Here is a 21850-nt window from a genome sequence, read left to right as displayed (position 1 = left end):
ACCGGTCAGGGAAAACTGTAGCACATGCAAGGAACTTGGCATTTTAGCATTGCTGCATGGTGTAGAAAAGGTAAGAAGAGAAAGAAATGCCATAATTCAGTTTACAAATTTAACCTGATCATATACATCAAAAGTATGGAAACAGTTCAACATGAATAAAGCATCCAGAAATTTAAATCACGTGAACTTACGGGTTACAGAGTTTCACCTTTTAACCATGGAGTGCAAAAGATTGTCTCCAGGTTTCCTGCTGTGGTTCAGGATGCCTGATTATAGCCTTACAATTCAATCACAAAACGCATCAACCTCCATCATTCACATGGGCCAGACCATTTCCTTTGTTGCAATATGTACTAAAGCTTCAAAGGGTGATGTAACAATTTCATTACACTGTACATGACCGTGATAAATGAAGGATCTCTTCCTGCCCACTAGGCTTTCCTGAGTTAGAGGCATAAGTCCAATACATCACTAAATGGTCACAAATACTGGACAAAGAACAGCTCTCTCTCTTTTGCATATCGGTTCAACTCAATTTCCCATCTGGGTTAGAATTGTAGTTCATTTTGTTCTTGAATTAGGGGTGTGGGGGCCTTAGAAATGGTTTCCACAATTGCATGTTTGAATTAAATGAACATGAAAACGTAAAGCATGTTATCTTTACTGCATCGAAACCTAATATCGCAAACTTAATTTAAATTAAAAATTAAAACAGAAGCGAGTGACTTGAATAAACTACAGAAAAAACCATTACTTAAAAAAGTTAAAACTACGAAAAATTAAAATCAATAGAAGTAAGATTTTCCTTCAACAAAAACTTTATCACATCACTCCTTAATTTCTAAGATTTATACTTTGATCATTTCAATTGTCAAAGCAGGTTGCATGTCAGAAGCAGCTACTCATTTTGCTATTTATTCAAAGGATCCAAGTTACTGGAAACAGCAAAGGCTGCAAATTTTACCTGCTGGTGCACCAACCCAAGCCAGTCCCAGGACACCATCATCAAAATCACGGTCTGTGAACACATAGGCTAAGCAATAATCATCATGATTCTGTTCTGAATTCAGTTCAAGGAATTTCTCAACGCCAATGTTCGCAAACCTAAATGGGTTGCTTCTATCTTTTTCATCAATCGTGGTGTTAATCTGAAAGGCAATATCATTTATTGTGTTAGATAAAACATTGGAGGAAAAAGGATACATTCTACACAAGGTATTAAATGAACACTGCTTTAAATCATTGTTATTTTACCCATAGCAGTTCTCGCTGACCATACAAAAACCCTGCATTTTTCAGAAACTATTACTCAACATTCTCAACAAAACTGGACTGTAAGCTGAAGCTAGATGCCAGCAAACAGATGCACATTTGCACTATTTGTAGGTGGCATAAAGGACCACTGAAGAAATTGAGCATGTGCGGATCAGATAAATAGCCAAGTCCTTTACCAGGTTTAACCATAAAAAAGTTACAGCGCAGAAAGAGGCCATTCAGTCCATAGTGTGTGCGCCAGCCAAAAAAAAAGAGATAAAAGAAACTAGCTGCTCATTTTAACCCCATTTTCCAGCACCTGATCCGTAACCTTGCAGGTTAGAGCACGTCAGATGCAGATCCAGGTATCTTTTAAATGAAATGAAAGACAAAATGCTGGAAAATTTCAGCAGGTCTGGCAGCATCTGTCGGGAGAGAAAAGAGCCAACATTTCGAGTCCGATGACTCTTTGTCAAAGCTAACAGACGGAGAAAGTGAGTTGAGCATTTCAGTCTCAACCACCAACCTCGGCAGTGAATTCCAGATGCCCACCACTCCTGGGGTGAAAAATCTCTACCTCATTTTCCTTCTACCCATCACCATAAAACATGTAATTGACCCCTTAGCTAATGGTAACAAGTCTTTTCGGTCTAGGCCACTCGCAATTTTGTACACCTGTTAGGTCACCCCTCTGCTCAAAGGAAAACAACCCAAGCCTCTTCAATCTCTCCTCAAAGCTACAATTTTCAAGACCTGGCAATATTCTCGTAAATCTCCTCTGCACACTCCAGAACACTTATGTCCTTCTGTATAGTGGTAACGAGCTGTGGCCTAGCCAGTGTTTGAAAACATTTCATCATTACATCTCTGACTTTGTGTTCAATATCTCACCCAGTAAAGGAAAGCATTCCATATGCTTCCTTGACCACCTTGCCCTGCCACCTTCAAGGACCTGTGGACATGCACTCCAAGATTTCCCACTTCCTCAACCCTTCTCAACATCTTCTCACTTATGGAGTTGTCCCTTGATTTATTTGCCCTTATCAAATGCATTACATCACACTACTCCGAATTGAATTCAATTCTCTGCCCACTCAACCAAACTACTGATATAATTCTGGAGTTCTCAGCTATGCTCTTCACTATCAACTACATGGTCAATTTTTATGTAATTTGCTAATGTCCATCATGCTTCCCACATTGAAGTCTAAATCATTAACATATACAACAGCAAAGGCCCCAACACTGAACACCACTGGAAACCATTTTCCATTTGCAGAAACATCCAACACCCATTACCCTCGGTTTCCTGTCACTGAGCCAATTCTGTGTCCTATCTGCCAATTTCCCCCGTATCCCATGAGATCTCACTTGCCTGGCCAGTGTGCCATGTTTGGCCTTGCGAAATGCCTTACTGAAATCCATGTAGACAATATCCATTGCACTAACTTAATCAATCCTCCTTGTTACTCCCTCAAAAAATACAATTAAGTTAGTAAGACTCTATCCTTCCTGACTGAAACCCGGATCACTCCTCGCCTTTCTAGGCGACAGTTTAGCCAGCCTCTTGGAATTGTTTCCAATTAGTTGCCCACCACCAAAGTCAGACTAACAGGCCAATAAATTTCTCGCACCCTTTTTAAATAATGGTACAATGTCCACAGACCTCCAAGCCTCTAGAATCTCAACTGTATCAAGTGAGGATTGGATATTTCTTCCCTAGCTTCCTTCAACAATCCATGAGGCACTGGTTTGATTGATCCACCTTCAAGGATGCCAGGCCCCCCAATGCTTCCCTTCTCACTATGCTTACTGTATCTAATATTTCACACAACTGCTATTTAAATGGATTGGCTGAATCGTCCCTCTCCTCAGTAAAGACAGAAACAAAGTACTCATTGAGAACCCTGCCGATATCTTCTGATTAAACCCAAAAGTTACCATCTAAATCTTTGATAGGCCACATATTTTTCTTTGTTATTCTCTTGCCTTTGATGTAATGGGAAAACATCTTGGGATTATCTTTGATTTTACCTGCCAATTTTTTTTGTTCCCTCTCCTTGCTTTCTAAATTTCCATTTTAACTTCACCCCTATACTTTTTATGCGCTGAAGGTCTTCTATAGTATTACAACTTTTGTGACTTTCATAAGCTTTCCTTTTCTGCTTTAATTTGGCCTGTATGCTTCTGCATAACCACCAGTCTATAGATTTGGAATATCTCCCTATTGTTTTGTGAGACCTTGTTTTTAATGTCTCCACAGAATTTCGCCTTTGAATGCCTCCCACTAATCTGACATTTTTTTCATCGAATAGCTTTATCCATTCCACTCTTGCCAGCTTATGTCTCAGCTTTGTAAAATGTGTCTTTCTTCCTGTTCTTTCTTTTTCCATAATGATGTTAAATCTATGAAGCTATATTAAGGTCACTATTTCCAAAATGGTCCCCCACTGCTACTTCATCTACTTGCCCAGCTACATTAGACTAAATCTAGCATTGCACCTCCTATCATTGGACTTGCTGCATGCAGGATACAAAAGTTATTTTGAATGCAGTCCAAAACTTTTGCGCCATCCGCCCTTCACACTGTTCATATCGCAATTGATATTAGGGAAAGTCCCTAGTGATTACTGCTCTCGTGTTTTCGTTCCCCCAAAATCTGTCTGCATATTTGCTCCTCTAACTCCCTACAGTGCGACTACCCCTCTTCTTTTTGTTTCTGAGCTCAGCCCATGTGGTCGCATTTGATGCTTCATTCAGCATATAATTTCCCCTCCCAGCTGTAATTGATTCTTTAAACAATAATACTACACCCCCACCTTTTCTCTCCCCCTCCCTATCCTGCCAGTAAACAATCAGCCAGGGATGTTGAGCTGCCAATCTTGCCACTCTTTAAGCCAAGTTTCTGTTACAGCAACTTCCCTGTGAGGATGCAAGCAAGTATGGAAACAGGAGATTCGTGAGACTAAACAAATGACTGGGAATCTGGTGTATGAGGGAGGGCATCCGATTTCTGAGACATTGCGACCAGTACTGGGTAAGGTGGGACCTTTCGAAGCTGGGGTCTAAACCTGAACAAGGCTGTGACAAACAAACTTCCTGTGAGGATATTTGCCCCAGCCCCAGCCTTGATCAGGTGTAGACCCTAGCTTGGAAAGGTCCCACCTTAACCAGAACTGGTCACAATGTGTCAGAAATCTGATACCCTCCTTACTACACCAGATTCCCAGACATGTGTTTAGTTTCTCAATTCTCCTGTTTCTATACTCACTTGTATCTGGGACTGGGAGTAATCCTGAGATTACTGCTTTAGAGGTCCTGCATTTGAGTCGCCTTAGAATTTGCCTTCAGGACTTCATAGAATCACTACAGTGCAGAAGGAGGCCATTTGGCCCATCGAGTCTGCCCCGGCCCTCTAAAAGATCACCCTACCAGGGCCTATCCCTGTAATCTTACCCGACCTCCACTCCCCCGCCTTATCCCTGTAATCTCACCTAATCTGCACATCTTTAGACACTAAAGGGCAATTTAAAGTGGCCATTCCACCTAACCTGCACATCTTGGACTGTAGGAGGAAACCAGAGTACCAAGAGGAAACCCACGCAGACATGGGGAGAATGTGAAAACTCCACAGTCAGTCACACAATGCCGCAATCGAACCCGGGACTTCATGCCCTTTCCTACCAAGTCATTGATATCAATGTCACGGAGCAGCCGCAGGATATTCTTCTGTGGAAGGATGATCAGCCAAAGGTGGTGTTCCATGTTCCTAATCCAGGCTCTAAGGTGGCAGCATACCATTCTACAGTCATGTCTACGGCCACAGAAATGCCTGCCTGTTCCCCTAACTAATGAATCCCTTATTGCTATTGCTCTGACCCTCAGCTTTCTCCCCTCCTGCACAGCAGAGCTTCCTGTGGTGCCACAAACATAGCTCTGATTGCACTCCTCGGAGAAACCAACACCCTCACCGGTATCCAGAACCGAAAACTGATTGGTGAGCCTGAGCCCAAGGAATTCCTGCACTACCCATCTTGTTTCTTCAACTGCCTGGCGGTCATGCATTCCCTTTCTGCTTCCAGGCTCCTAAGCTGTGCTGTGACTGCCTCTCTGAACGAGCTAACCATGTAGCTCTCAGGCTCGTGGATGCATCGGAGTATCTCCAGCCACCACCTGAACTCCAAAATCAGGAGCTCAAGGTTTTGCCGCTTCCTGCACATAGTCGCCGAAGACATCAGTTGCATCCACAACTTCCTACATAGTACAATACTACAAGACACACATTCCACATGACGTAGCTGCCCTGCCTCGACTTCAACTTACTTCCCTTACGACTTCCGGTTGAGGCTATGCAGAGCTAAGTCGCACGTTCGGCAGCTCCCGCTTGGAACGGACTTTTGGGCTCTTTTCAGGGCCCCCAAAAGCATTTTTTTTTACATTTCCCGGTGTGGGAAGACGACTGCAACATTCCCCCGACATTGTACGGCTTGGACCAGGAGCGGGGCGACTAAAAACGTGGTGGTGAAGCCAAAGAGAGTGCGAGGGAAGAAGAGCAAGATGGCGGCAGGCGGGGACCAGGCAGCATGGATGCAGTGGGCGCAGGAGCAGCAGGAAGTTATCCAGTGCTGCTTCAGGGAGCTCAAAGCGGACCTGCTGGAGCCGATGAAGGCTTCTATTGATAAGCTGCTGGAGACCCAGACGGCCCAGAGGGTGGCGATCCACGAGGTCCGACAAAAGATCTCAGATAACGAGGACGAGATCTTGGGCCTAGCAGTAAAGGTGGAGGCGCACGAGGCGCTCCACACGAAATGGCAGGAACAGTTCGAGGAGATGGAGAATCGGTCGAGACGGAAGAATCTGCGGATCCTGGGCCTCACGGAGGGGCTGGAGGGGTCGGACGTGGGGGGCCTATGTGGCGAGGAGGCCCAAGACTAATGAGCCGCCGCGGGCGGTGTTGGTGCGGTTTCATCGGTTCGCAGATCGGGAGTGCGTACTCAGGTGGGCCAAGAAAGAGAGGAGCAGCAGGTGGGAGAATGCGGAGGTTCGAGTATATCAGGACTGGAGCGCGGAGGTGGCGAAGAAGAGGGCCGGGTACAACCGGGCAAAGGCGGTGCTGCACAGGAAGGGGGTGAAGTTTGGCATGCTGCAGCCGGCGCACCTGTGGGTCACCTACAAGGACCGGCACCATTATTTCAGGCCGAGAAGCTGGACACAAACTGAGGGTCGGGATGGGGGGGGGGGGGGGGGGGGGGGTCGGACATGGGGATGGTCGTGGATTGTTGTTGTTGTGTTACATTTTGAGGGGGGGTTCTTTGTTCTTGTTTAGTTCTGGTTCGGTGTGGGTGATTAGGGTGGGTTGGGCACAGTTTTGGTTGGGTCTGTCGGCTGGGCTCTTGGAGGGGGGGGGGGGGCAAGTAAACGGAGTAGGGGGTGGATGGCCGGCAAGGGGGGAGGGGGAGGCCCGAGTCAAGGGTGAGGGGACTGGGCCTGTAAAAGGAGCTGCGACAGAGGAGGTGGGGCCGGGCAGGTGGAAAGCGGGGGCTTTTTTCCCGCGCTGAAGGCTGGAGGGGGCGGGGGCCAGGGAGGGAAGTGCGGGTTTTTTCCCGCACTTGGGATGGAAGGGGGAGGCAGAGAGCCTGCTGGTGGGTAATGGAGGGGAAGTCCCACAATGGGAGGAGTCGAAGGAGAGGCGGGAGCGGCCGGGGTCAGCAGGAGTCAGCTGACTTGAGGGAGTGCAATGGGAGTAAGAAATTAAAATCGCTTATTGTCATGAGTAGGCTTCAATGAAGTTACTGTGAAACGCCCCTAGTCACCACATTCCGGCGCCTGTTCGGGGAGGCTGGTAAGGGAATTGAACCATGCTGCTGGCCTGCCTTGGTCTGCTTTAAAAGGCAGCAATTTAGCCCAATGCAGCTAGGAGGGGTCCTAGCTGGGGGGTGGGGGAGTGGTGGGGGGGGAACCGGGTTGCTGCTGGTATGGTCAAGGGGGAGCTGGAACGAGTAGAGGGGATTGGGACATGGCTGGCTGAGGAGGGGTTATGGCTAGTCTGTGGGGGAGGGGGGCAGGTAGCCCCCTGATCCGGCTGATAACCTGGAACATAAGGGGGCTGAACGGGCCGGTTAAGCGGGCCCGGGTGTTCGCACACCTGAAGGGGCTGAAGGCGGATGTGGTCATGCTCCAGGAGACACACCTGAAGGTGGCAGACCAGGTACGTTTGAGGAAGGGGTGGGTAGCCCAGGTGTTTCATTCGGGGCTGGACGCCAAACACCAGGGGGGTGGCGATCTTGGTTGGAAAGAGGGTGTCGTTCGAGGCGTCGAGTATTGTGACAGACAATGGCGGCAGGTACGTAATGCTAAGTGGTAAGCTGCAAGGGGAAAGTGTGGTGCTGGTCAACGTGTACGCCCCGAACTGGGACGTTGCGGGTTTTATGTGGTGCATGTTGGGTCGGATCCCGGCCTTGAAAGTGGAGGGCCTGATAATGGGGGGGGGGGGGGGGGGGGGGGGGGGAAGAGGAGAGAACGGGACGGGTCGGACATGGACGACTTTAACACGGTGTTGGATCCGGTACTGGATCGCTCCAGGTCTAGGATGGGTAGGAGGCCGGCGGCGGCTAAAGTGCTGAGGGGATTTATGGACCAGATTGGAGGGGTGGACCCTTGGAGATTTGCAAGGCCATAGGGCTAGGGAATTTTCATTCTTCTCGCATGTTCATAAGGCTTATTCCCGGATCAACTTTTTTATTATGAGTAGGGCGCTGATAGCGAGAGTAGAGGATACCGGGTACTCGGCAATAGCCATTTCGGATCACGCCCCGCATTGGGTAGCCATGGAGTTGGGGGAGGAGAGGGACCAGCGCCTGTTGTGGCGCTTGGAGGTGGGGAGTGTTGGCGGACGAGGTGGTGAGCGAGCGGGTCTGAAGAAGCATAGAGAGGTACCTGGAGGCCAACGATAATGGGGAGGTCAAAGTGGGGATGGTCTGGGAGGCGTTGAAGGCGGTGGTTAGGGGAGAGCTGATCTCCATTAGGGCCCACAAGGAGAGCAGAGGGAGAGAGAGAGGCTGGTGGGGGAGATGGCGAGGGTAGACAGGAGGTATGTGGAGGTGCTGGAGGAGGGATTGTTGAGGGAGAGGCATAGCCTCCAGGCCAAATTTGACCGGTTGACCACCAGGAAGGTGGAGGTGCAGTGGAGGAAGGCCCACGGGGCGATTTATGAATATGGGGAAAAGGCAAGTTGGATGCTGGCGCATCAGCTTCGGAAGCGGGACGCAGCTAGGGAGATGGGGGGAATTAAGGATGGGGATGGGGGGGGGGGGGGATGGACGCTGAGAAAGCCTTCGATAGGGTAGAGTGGGGTTATCTGTGGGAGGTGCTGAAGAGGTTCGGGTTTAGGGAGGGGTTCGTCAGGTGGGTTAGGCTGTTGTACGAGGTCCCGATGGCGAGTGTGGTCATGAACAAGAGGTCCGAGTACCTTCGGTTGCTCTTTGCGCTGGCGATTGAACCCCTGGCTATGGCACTGAGGTCGTTGAGGAACTGGAGGGGGCTGGTGAGGAGCATAGGGTGTCGCTCTATGCGGACGACTTGCTGCTATATGTGGCGGACCCGGTGGGGGGAATGCCGGAGGTAATGAGGATCCTCAGGGAGTTCGGGGATTTCACAGGGTACAAGCTCAGCATGGGGAAGAGCGAGTTGTTTGTGGTTCACCCAGGGGACCAGGAGAGGGGATTGGCGAGCTCCCACTAAAAAGGGCGGAGAGGAGCTTCAGGTATTTGGGGGTCCAGGTGGCCAGGAGCTAGGGGGCCTTGCATAGACTTAATTTCACGAGGCTGGTGGAGCAAATGGAGGAGGCGTTTAAGAGATGGGATGCGTTGCCGCTGTCCCTGGCGGGTAGGATGCAGTCAGTCAAGATGACAGTGCTCCCAAGGTGTTTGTGCCTGTTCCAGTGCCTCCCCATTCTTATCCCGAAGGCCTTCTTTAGGTGGGTCAACAGGAGCATAACGGGGTTTGTGTGGGGCCGAGGGACTCCGAGGGTGAGAAGGGTGTTCCTGGAGCGGAGTAGGGATTGGGGGGGGGCTGTCGCTGCCCAACCTCTGCGGGTACTACTGGCCCGCCAATGCGACGATGGTGCGCAAGTGGATGATGGAGGGGGAGGCATGGAAGAGGCTGGAGATGGCGTCGTGAGGGTACGAGTCTGGAGGCGCTGGCAACGGCGCCGCTGCCGCTCCCTCCAATGAGGTATACCACAAGCCCAGTGGTGGCGGCTGCCCATAACATTTGGGGGCAATGGTGGTGGCACGGGGGGGGCGGGGGGCCTTGGTGTGCACCCCGATACGGGGGAACCACCGGTTTGTCCCAGGGAGAATAGATGGAGGGTTTTCAGGGTGGCACAGGGCAAGGATAAGAAGGTTGGGGGACCTGTTTGTGAATGGGAAGTTCGCGAGCCTGGGTGAGCTGGAGGAGAAGTGCGGCCTCCCCCCGGGAAACCTTTTTAGGTATCTACAGGTAAGGGCGTTTGCCAGGCGGCAAGTGGTGGAATTCCCGCTGCTGCCGCCACGTAGGGTACATGACAGGGTGCTTTCGGGGGCGTGGGTTGGAGAGGGGAAGATCTCAGCAACATACCAGGTGATGCAGGAGGAGGAGGAGGCCTTGGTGGAGGTGCTGAAAAGTGGGAGGAGGAGTTGGGGGAGGAGATCGAGGAGGGGACGTGGGCAGATGCCCTAGGGAGGATGAACTCTTGCTCTTCGTGCGTGAGGCTCAGCCTCATACAGTTTAAGGTGCAGCAGAGGGCACACATGACCGGGACAAGGATGAGCCGGTTCTTTGGGGGTGAGGACAGGTGTGTTTGGTGCTCAGGGAGCCCAGCAAATCACACCCATATTTTCTGGGCATGCCCAGCGCTGGAGGAATTTTGGAAGGGCGTAGCGAGGATGGTGTCGCGGGTGGTAGGATCCAGGGTCAAACCGGGCTGGGGGTTCGCAATAATTGGGGTGGCAGAGGAGCCGGGAGTGCAGGAGGCAAAAGAGGCCGGTATTCTGGCCTTTGCGTCCCTGGTAGCCCGGCGAAGGATCCTTCTTCAGTGGAAGAATGAGAGGCCCCCCAGCGTGGAATCCTGGATCAATGATATGGCGGGGTTTATTAAATTGGAGAGGGTGAAATTTGCCTTGAGGGGATCAGTTCAAGGGTTTTTCAGGCGGTGGCAACCGTTCTTGGACTTCCTGGCAGAACGGTAGACAATGGTCAGCAGCAGCAGCAACCCGGGGGGTGGGGGGTTCTATTTTATTTTTGTTTATCTATACGGGGAGATCTGAGGGGGTGTATATATTTGCTATGTGTTTCGGCGGGTGTTAAATTATTATTTATGTATAGGGGGGTACTGGGTTGTTTTGTATTTAATTTTATTGGGTTCCTTTTACATTTTGTTGTTGATATTTTGTGAAAAATGTAATTAAAATTATTTATTGAAAAAAAAAATTGTGTTACTTCCCTTACGTTATCCTTTTTTTACTTTGGTTATTTATGCAACCTTATTTTACCTGGCCTAGACCTTATTTCCCAATTGCTTGTGTTTCTTACATAAATACAAGTAGCTCCTTTCATTTAAAAAAGTATTGTCTGAATTCTCAGCTACTTAATAACCCTCCCCAACAGCAGTTTCTCACCAACCAGTGACCTTATGTTTCTCCTGAATGTTAAATTCTAAGTGCTGCTGACTGCCTGGCTCGGTGTCCTCTGCTCGGACTCCCCTCTGGATACTAATGACTGACTGCCTGTCCAAGAGCCCACTGCTCGGACTCTCCCCTCCTTAAAATGGCAGCTTCTCAATGATCACAGCTGCAAGCCTCTTGGGCATCTAGAAGGACAGGCAGAGCTGGATCCAGGAATTTTAACTCTAGGAAGTAGTTCAAGGCCCGACGACAGGAGGTTCATCTAAGGGACAGTTGAAGGGTTTGGAAGATGGAGGCAGTATGTTTTGTGATTTTCTTTTCCAGAAATAATTTAAGGTTTAGTTAACAAGTTTACTTTTATAGACCATATACACAAGTAGGATGGATGAGGGACCAGCTGAATGGACTCTGAAAAAGTGTTTTTTCAGGTGATTGGAATGCCAGGCGATTGGAATTCCAGGCATATGCCTCAATGATTACTGTCTGGGGGCCTTCACATCTATCATTATGAAGTGCTTTGAGAGGTTGGTGATGAGACACATCAACTCTATACTCCCAGAATGCCTTGATCCACTGCAATTCACATACCGCCACAACTGGCCCACAACAGATGCCATCTCCCTGGCCCTACACTCACCCCTGGAGCACCACAATAACAATGACCTCTACGTCAGACTCCTATTCATTGACTACATCTCCACCTTCAACACTATAATTCCAGCTAAGCTCATATCTAAACTCAAAAACCTAGGACTTAGCTCCTCCCTCTGCAACTGGATCCTTGACTTCCTGACCCATAGACCACGATCAATAAGGATAAACAATGACACCTCCTCTATGATAGGTTGCATAGTAGCCTCCTAATATACTCCCTGTACATACACGACTGTGGGCAAAATTTAGCTCCAACTCCATCTACAAGTTTGCTGATGTCTTGACCGTAGTAGGTCGGGTCTCAAACAATGATGAGCCAGGTGTAGAGAACCTAGTGGCATGGTGCAGCAACAACAATTTCTCCCTCAATGTCAGCAAAGCTAAAGAGCTGGTCATCAATTTCAGGAAGCACCTGTGTGCATCAAAAGGTGCCTAAGTGGAGATCGTTGACAGCTTCAAATTCCTCGGTGTACACGTCATCAATAATCTGTCCTGTTCCACCCATGTCGACGCTACGACCAAGGAAGCACAACAGTGCCTATACGTGCTCAGGAAACTAAGGAAATTCAGCCTATCCAGATTGACTCTTAACAATTTTTACAGATGCACTAGAGAAACCATCCCATCTGGCTGCATCATAGCTTTGTATGGCAACTGCTTGGCCCAAGATCGTAAGAAACTACATAGTTGCAAACACAGCCGCCCAGTCTATCATGTGAACCCACCTCCCATCCAGTGACTCTGTCTCCACCTCCTGCTGCAATGGGAAAGCAGGCAGCATATTCAAAGACCCCTTCCCCCTGGTGTATTCTCTTCCAACCTCTTCCATCAGGCAGAAGATACAAAAGTCTGAGAGCACGCACTAACAGCTTCTTCCCCGCTGCTACCAGACTCCTGAATGACCCTCTTTTGGACTGAACTGATCTTTCCACGCATCTTCTCTACTGTGTAGCACTACACTCCGTATGCTTCACCTGATGTCTATGTCTATGTATTTACATTATGTATCTATTGTATGTCCATGTCTATGTATTTACATTATGTATCTATTGTATGTCCTATGTTTTTCATGTATGGTACGATCTGACTGTGCTGTACTCAGGACAATACTTTTCACTGTACCTCGATACGCGTCACAATAAATCCCAAATCTACAGATATTGGGGTCTGTTGCATAATTGAGAGAGTACGGACTTTGGAAAGAGAAAAATCTGTCCATCAGCATAGTGTGTGCACTACGACATGATGCAAACTTTGAATTAGTACTCACTCGCACTCTCTTCACCATAAAACTGATATTTCGGATTCCTTGAAAATCTGTTGTCTGGTAAATTGTATCAATTGCTTTGACATGACTGGAAATCTGGAGATGAAATATACGGCAGCATTCAAAAATAGCCAGATATTTTTGCAAAACATTTTGCTTCAAAAGTAAAATGGTCAATACTTCCAAAGCATCAACTGTACTTAGAACAGGCAATTTTTTTTATGCCTGGCCACCCTCTCAATTGCAGGAGACCAGAAAATCTAAATATACGGAAGAGGCTGTCAAAGTATAATGAATTAATCAAAGGACATGCATCCAGTATAAAATAGACAACTTCAACGCTTCAGCCAGGTTTTGAAAACTGAGATAACATCTGACAAGTTACAAACTTTAACCAAACTGAGATTGGACTTAATAACCATCATTTAAATTTATCTTACAGAATTTACAGAAAATGAACCTCTTTCACAACATTAACTCTTAACACATCTTGGACCTTGCTATAGTAATATAACTGACAATGGCAAATTATACATTTGAAACTAAATTACATAGAAGTCATGAAGGTTTTAATATAAGGGACATTAAATACAGAAATGTCGCTATATTCTGGCATTACTTCCTATAGTACTCCCAAAGGGTATAATTTAGCCGTATCATTTGTGTTTGTGCAGGAAATTAGTCCCTAAATGGTACTTAATTAAATTGGGGGCGAGTTCAATCAAGAAATTACTCATGTTAAGTTCAAAAATTCACTTTGGGTGCTTCAGAATAACTGCCAATCAGGCAGCATTTTTATTATTTATTTTTCAAAATAACAAGAAGCTTCCATTGGGTGGAGTACCATTGGTAGAGAAGCAATCGAGAAGGAAGCATTGCAGTATTAGTGCTCAACTGAACTGAATTGAGTTGTGTTTAGCAATTCAATTAATTCTAAATTTCTAAAAATGTTCTCAAAAGCCAATTATTCGAGCCCAGACAGTTGAATAAAGTTCCCAGGAACTTGACAGTGATAAACTGCAACCAAACTCAAAATATACCTTTAAATATTTACAAAAAGTCAGTCTAGCTGATTGCAAATCTAGGATTAAATATGAAAGCATCAAAAATAACAGGCCATATAAAATTATTATTTTGATTTTATTACACATTGACACATTTTTAATTAAAATAATGATCTAGCTTTATATTTCATACCTGGGCTAAAACTGCTTCTCGCGAGCCATAGTATTTAAAGAACAGATGATCTGTTTGAATAAAGAGCTGACAAGTGTTTTTCTCCTCTGGAGCTGCACGACGCTTTCTCAAAATAACTGGTTCATAATTATGCTCGTGTTCCAAATGCACAGGTTTCTGCACCAAAAGACAACATAAAATATTGTGTTCATGACTATGTGCCTCTTTCAACAATAGAAAATTCCACAACAATGCTCAATTTACGAGTCTGAAGGACAGCCAGACAATGATCCATCTTGTGACAGCAATCTCTGCTTGGCATCTGCCCCAAAGCAACAGCCATGGCTGTAAATTTCTCACTGGATAGAGGGAACATTGTATTTAAATATGTTTAAAGATATACAAGAACTGGTTATCAGCCTGAATACATGGTTTGAAATGCTCAGAGATGAAAAATCTGAAGGACAACTCAAGATAATTTATTAAGCCATTAGTCAGACCTACTTTCAGCAACTTTACCTGGATGAGAAGCTGCATATTTAATTACTAAGTGCAAACAGATAACAGTCATAAACCCACACATAATACATTCATTCATGAGTTCCATCATTTAAAGCTTATTCCTGTAATACACTGGGAAATATGCCAACCGTTTTACCATTTTGTTTACTGGCAGTGAGTAATTTATCCATTCTTCATTGCAAAGAGTTGTATACTAAAAATTCTACATCTTGAAAAAACATTGGTACAAAACTTAATTTGAATCTCCTCCACATAAATAAACGCACACAGAGAGAAACACAACCAATCTTTAAATTTGAGGACTCCAATATTTCAATAATACAGATGGACATAGAACATAGAACAATACAGCGCAGTACAGGCCCTTCGGCCCACAATGTTGCACCGAAACAAAAGCCATCTAACCTACACTATGCCATTATCATCCATAAGTTTATCCAATAAACTTTTAAATGCCCTCAATGTTGGCGAGTTCACTACTGTAGCAGGTAGGGCATTCCACGGCCTCACTACTCTTTGCGTAAAGAACCTACCTCTGTCCTATATCTATTGCGACAAAACTGTTGGGAGTTTGCATATCGGAAATTAGCGAAAGCAGTACCCGTATTTACAGCACTGCCTTAATACCCCTGTCCCAAATTGGAAGAGCAGCATTCGGGTAGGAAAGATGGCAATGCAGCGCCTCATGAACCCAGAGGAATTTGCGGTCACAGCGACCAGCAGCAGTAGAGTGGGACAATGTCCCATTTGGGAGGAAGAGATCAGGAAATATCTCAAAGGGAAAGGATGGCCCCTTTGGAGCGAATTCTGTAGCAACGAGGAATCAGGCCCCGGGAGTATAGGACATACTTGGTGGGAGAACCTGAGCGCGATCCACAAAAAGAGCTATGGGGAAGCTCGCAAGCCGATGGCAATCGTGTCCTGCTTGGCACAATTGCGAGGCACAGAGGTGGTCGTTTGGACGCCTCGGAAAGAAGTAGAGGACATACATCGAATGAGTAAGGTCGATGTAAGTGAGGTAGAAAGAGAGAACTTAGAATTGAGGAGGAAATTAGCAGCAAAAGATGGAGAGGTGGAGGATGCCAAAAGGGCACACCAGTCTTGTCTGGCGCACTTAAGCAGCTTCCAGTCTCAATATGGAACGGCCTATCAGGACACGCAACGTGCAGTCCTGGTACTGAAGAAACAGAGAAGCAGGTAGAGACATTGCAGAGACAGTGTAGTGACCTAAAGGCAGCGTTAAGAGCACTCCATGCTGCCACCACAGAGCAAAGACAAAGCACGCTAGATCACGCAAAGTGCCGGAAGCAGATTGCAGAGCTGCAATCGCTGCTTTCAGTTCAGAAAGGATTCCAGGAAACCTTTGGAGCAAAGTTAGATGAGGAAGACGGCCCTGATTGGGAAGAATTAAACGAGACAGCGCAGAGATATGTTCAGGGAACATGTGTGCAGGGAAAGCCACAAAAGAAGAAAGCGCCCCAACCCCCCACAGAGCAGATAGTTCAGGCTCCAATGAACCCAGTAATCACCCGCCGCACAGCCATATTGGACGATACGGAATTTCTATACTACACCCCCTTAACAGTGACCCAATTACGGGACGCGTGCGATAAGATCACACCGTTCCTCCCCACCTCAGACCCCCACCATTTCTTTGCCGGAGTAAAGCAGCAGGCGACCAAGTATGGCCTGGATGAGCGAGAGCATGTAAAGCTCACAGTTTTAAGTTTAGATCCTTCAGTCGCAGCAGCCCTTCCTGACCCACAGAATGTAGGAGGAGGCACACTTGCAGAAATGCATACCGCGAACCTGGATACGATCGGGTATAACCGGGGTGACCCCGTAGATGGCCTCAACAAACGCAGGCAAAAGAAAACCGAGCACCCCACAGCATTTGCTGGACGCCTGTAGATCCATTTTGCAGCAGTTTTTGGAGACTTAGACCACGCCCATTTGTCCCCAGACAACATGGCCAAATGGACCCCCACCCTTATCCCCCATGCCACAGAAACAGGACAAAATGCTTGTGCGAACTATGATCCCTCAGAGGAGGCTCATAATGAGAAATGGGTTGAAAAAAAAGATTGTCCCGCGCCTGGGAGCACTGTTCAAAACAAACCCACGAACAAAAATCCCGAAGAACAGCAGGCAGAAGCAGACAAACCCGCAGTTAGGAAACCCGAGGAAGAGCAGGCAGACATGCATCCAGTTAAAACGCACCAGAACCCCGCATGGGTAAACAAAGGAAGGAACAGCCCCCCACGGAAACCACCGGAATGTTACAATTGTGGACAATTAGGACATTACGCTCGAGAATGTCAAGCCCCCCCTGAAACAGCAACGGAATCAGTCCACAAATGCCCCCCGAACTAGCAAAGACACCAACAGCCCCGATCCCCCACCCAGGGAACCATATCCAAGGGAACAATGCACCAGAGAGCCTGCTCCACCTTATGTGCCCCAGGGGTCATGTTACAACTGTGGGCAGCCAGGACACTTCGCCCGAGATTGCAGGAGACCCCCATCAGCTAGACTAGCCCCCAGATATGGAAGAGAACACCACCCACAGCAGCTACAAGGTCCCAGCTGCCCCATGCAAACTGTGAGCGCTTCCCCACCACTTCTCATGGTAGCGTTACCTCAGCAAGGCCACTTCATTTTTGTTTCACTCCTCCTTCCTTTCTTCTTCGGTCACGCTGCACTCCCTCCGTATGCTAGTTACACCCCAGCCCAAATGTGATTTACGATGTCCTGTATTCTGATGGAACCTGCAGCATGTTCTACGTTGTTTGTAGTGTTTTGTTAAACGTTGTATGTCAGACCGGGAAAAAAAATTTTCATGGCCCCACACCCTTTTCGGCCGAAACCTCTGAGGACTTGCCCACAGAGACTTGCTATTGGCCAGACGCTAGTTCAGAGGAACTAGTTGGTCTGCAGAGACTTGTTAAGGTCCCAGATGCCAGTTCAGCAGAACTCGTCTGTCGACAGATACCACACGCCCGTTCATAACTGCCCTTCTGGTTCGAGGGAAGAACCACCGCGGCAGCCCCCCACGATGACTACATTTCTTGCCCTTTCTAGTTGGTTGCTCAGGCAGTGGAGAAACGGCTTGGGACCCGCCCTGCCTGGGACCCCCCGTCTGGTCAACTATGCTCGGGTAGGGGAGACACGGCATTGGTAGCCGTCCTACCCGGGGACTCCATCCAACTCTTACCCGTCGCGGCCCATACGCACCTCATTTTGGAAATTTTAGTTCAAAAAGTTGTGTTTTGTTTCAGGTAACCCCTAGGTTGCCAACTATATGCTATTTACATCCTGAAACATTTGGATGGTAAACCGCACAGTCTGCGAGACGGCTCACACTGATTCATTATTTGAAAGTGTGTCTTGTCCTAAAATTCAGTTTTTGGAAGAAAAGAAAAATGAGGGAGTCACACATAGTGACCAATTGTAATTGGCACTAAGGGACAGACAGACTATCGTACGAGATGTTAAACCAAGATAGTTACAGACACTATGCTTGTTTCCACAGAACTCCAGAAGCTCCAGGACCGGAAAAGAGAAGGGAAGAGAAGTGAAAGAAGACATTCTCCGGATTGTGCATCGTGATAATGGACATTTGGTTGCGCGTGAACGCGAACCCCATGACCTCAAGCCCCCTCAGCCGTTAATGATTCACTTCCCCACAGTACCCAGAGCCCAGTCACCAGCTACACCACACCATCTTGGTGTGCCAGGTTTATAACCTGGTACTCCCTGTCCTACGTAATAGAATCCTTATTGGTATTGGCGATACTCTGCTGCATCGTGCAGACTATGCGTCTAAGAAAATGGAGGAGAGCCTACCGCGTTCGCACCCCGGTATATAGGATCAGATCCCCTATTTTCAGATACGATCAGACCCCCGCGATCTATAATAAAGTGCATTCATTTGCGTTTTTGTTGTAAATAAAGAAATGTTCAGAATGTTCATGAGCAAGTGTACGATCCTGTGCTTGACTGCCAAGCCAGGAAAACAGTGTGTAAACTGCTATGATTTTGTTTGTATGGTTGAGGAAGTTAGAGTAATGAAATGTTTGAATGAGAGTAGAGTATTAAGGATAGTTAGAGGTTCCCATTTTTTATTGTTTTGTAATGCATGTCCCTGTTTCACATAGTGCCCCTTAGAATTGTCAGTTAAAATTTTTTTGCATAGTTATGGTCAGTGTAGAGGCCATGAAAGAAGTGCTCACCAGGTCAGGGAATGGAAAGCAACGTAGTTATGTGATCCTTCACGCTTCGTCCTGCCCGGGTCATCCAGCAACACGAACCAACATTGACAGTGACCGGTGCAGTGGCCGCCGAACAAAGTAAGTCTTAACTCAACGCTCGCTACGAGATAGGCGCTCCTAGCTACCAATCCATACCAACTTCGAATCCCGCAGACTCAGAACCCGAACGAAAGGCCATTTGTTCCCCTGACCTGGTGGGCCAGTCCGAAGTTAAGTATAGGCCTGTTAGCTGTAGAAGTAGCTTAGACGTAGAATTTGTGCATGAGTAGCGATTACTGTGTATAATAAATGTGCTTTGATTTGAATCTTACTAATCGGTGTATTGGGTTATTGATCATTACTCGGACTTGAACCTCGTGGCGGTATCATAAAGATACCTGGCGACTCGAGAGCAAAGGTAACAAAACAGAAAAGGAGAAAGTTAGCAACAGTCATTCAGAGTAACCACACTTAGGTTAGCAGAGAGTCGAACTCATAGAGAACTGTGCTACTGGTTCAATAAATCAGATTGAACGAACTTCAAGGTCTGGAGTACCTTTTGGTTAAAGCTGCATCCAGTTGCAGCCTGTGTTATCCCAGAGTACAAAACACAAGACATTTAATATTGCAGTTTTCACACCCTCAGGCCTATGAAAGAGCTTCACCATTAAGGAAATAACAGTACATTTCAAATGTAGAATAATATAGAACCAATTTGATAAACAGCAATGAGATGAATGGTCAGATAGTTTGTTTTGGCAATTTTAGCTGAAATTTCACAGTTGGATAGGAGACCACATTATCAATGCTCTTCTTCGAATACTACCATAGGACCTTATGCCAAATCAAGGCAGCAGACTGGCAATTGAGTTAACATATCTGCAAATTGACACCACTAATAGTGCTGCTCTCCTCCAGTACTGCACTTAAATATCAACCTAGAATACGTGCTCGGGAGTGGAATGGAAAAGCTTTAAAATTTCTATCTTTAGGTGCGATTTATTTATTTCATCCTGTGGAGTAAGATTAAATATATGGTACATCGCAATTGAAATTGGCATTTAAAAGTGTATATGTGGGCTGCAGTGTAGCGTGCTCACCTGTGGCGTGGGTTCCTCTATAGCTGTCATCTGATACTTCTTCATTCTTTCAAACACAGTATGGTCAGCACAGCCTCCTTCTGGCCCATATTTGTGAGGGTAGTCTATGGAAAAAAGAATATCACAGCAAATTATTTAAGCCTGCAATCACAGTTTACCAAAGGAGCACAGAGTAATAGATACATCAATTTTTCTACCTTTTTAAAATTTGTTCTTGGGCTGTGAGCTTTGCAGGCAAGGCTGGCATTTAGTGTCCATCTCTAATTTCCCCTGAGGTAGTGGTGATAAGCTACCTTCTGGAGCCTCTTCAGGCCATGTGGTGCAGGTACATCTACAGTGTTGTTAGGGAGGGAGTTCCAGGATTCTGACACATCAATAGTAAAGGAATGACAAAATAGTTCCAAGTCAGGATGCTGTATGGCTTGGAGGCCTGTCAAACACCACTGGAAACAACTTTCCATTCACAAAACATTCATTGACCATTACTCTTTGTTTCCTGTCACTGAGTCAATTTCCTGTCACTGAGTCAAGGGTACTGTTCCACCCTGCCACCTTACCCTGTATCCCATGAAATCTCTTCTTTTTTTAAAGTCGACGAACGGCTGCCACCTCCGAGGGAACCCCCCTCAAGGCAAACTTTATTTTCTCCAGCTTGAGAAACCCAGCCATGTCACTAACCCAAGTCTCCACACTCGGGGGCTTCGGGTCCATCCACATTAAAAGGCTCCGTCTCCGGGCTACCAGGGGGGGCAAAGGCCAAAACGTCGGCCTCTTTCACTCCCTGAACTCGCGGATGAAATCTCTTTTCTGACCAGTCTGCCATGTGGGACCATGTCAAATGTCTTACTCAAATCCTTGCAGACAACATCCACTTCACAAACCTCATCAATCCTCTTTGTTACTTCAAGAAATTCAATTAAGTTAGTAAGACAATGGGGATTAGTAAGGGAGGCTCTTGCCTGACCTGCTGAGATTTTCCAGCATTTTCTCTTTGGTTGCTCATTTTTAAAATTAATTTACGGGACTTGAACATCGCTGGCTAGGCCAGCATTTATTGCCTTTCCCTAATTGCCTTTGAGACGGTGGAGGTGAGCTGCCTTCTTAATGCTGCAGTCCATGTGATGCAAATACACCCACAGTGGTAAGGGAGGAAGTTCCAGGATTTTGACCCAGCGACAGTGAAGGAACAGCCATCTGGTTCCAGATTAGGATGGCGAGAGGCTTGGAGGGGAACTTTCAGGTGGTGGTGTTCCCATATATCTGCTGCCCATGTCCTCATGGATGGTAGCGGTCATGGGTATGGAAGGTGATGCCAAAGGAACCTTGGTGAGTTTTGCAGTGAGCAACCAAAGAGAAAATGCTGGAAAATCTCAGCAGGTCAGGCAGCATCTGTAGGGAGAGAAAAGAGCTAATAACGTTTTGAGTCCAGGTGACCCTTTGTCAAAGCTTTGAGAGTTAGTGAGCAAGACCTTGAAGGATCAACTGTGCCTGGTTGTTTCCAGACTACGGTCAATGCCAGGTGGTCCGTCCATTTTCATTTTTGTTAATTTTTCTGTGGCAGTTTAATACAACCGAGTGGCTTGTTAAGCCATTTGAGAGGGCAGTGAAGAGTCAACCACAGTGCTGTGGATCTGGAGTCAAGTGTAGGTCAGACTGAGTAAGGACAGTAATGTTCGCCCCTAAAGGACATTCATGATCAGGATTGGTTTTTAGAACAATTCAATAGTTTCATGATTGAGACCAGCTTTTTAATTCTAGATTTTAATAATTGAATTTAACATTTCCTCGGCTACTGTGGTGAGATTTGAACTCAACTACCTCTTGAGCATTAGTCGGTCCTCTAGTCCAAAAACATTACCACTCGGCTATCTCCAACATACTAGTTGCCTATTCAGGGTTTTTACTTTAATTAGAAGCTACAGTTTTACGAATCATTGCCAACCAAAACCAAATTTTTGTTATTGA

General features: G+C 46.8%; 1 protein-coding gene across 1 annotated transcript in view; it reads right to left on the bottom strand.

The window, feature by feature from the left end:
• The window catches only part of adam10a (ADAM metallopeptidase domain 10a), a 208873-nt gene that overhangs the window by 24851 nt on the left and 162172 nt on the right, over nt 1-21850 (bottom strand). The window contains 4 exon segments of the mRNA XM_072470713.1: nt 965-1148; nt 12841-12933; nt 14035-14190; nt 19886-19989. Of these exon segments, the coding sequence (XP_072326814.1) occupies nt 965-1148; nt 12841-12933; nt 14035-14190; nt 19886-19989 (537 nt within the window).

Source organism: Scyliorhinus torazame, chromosome 12 (genome assembly GCF_047496885.1).
Source record: "Scyliorhinus torazame isolate Kashiwa2021f chromosome 12, sScyTor2.1, whole genome shotgun sequence".
In the NCBI taxonomy this organism is placed as follows: Eukaryota; Metazoa; Chordata; class Chondrichthyes; order Carcharhiniformes; family Scyliorhinidae; genus Scyliorhinus; species Scyliorhinus torazame.
This window is presented reverse-complemented; position numbering and strand designations above follow the sequence as displayed.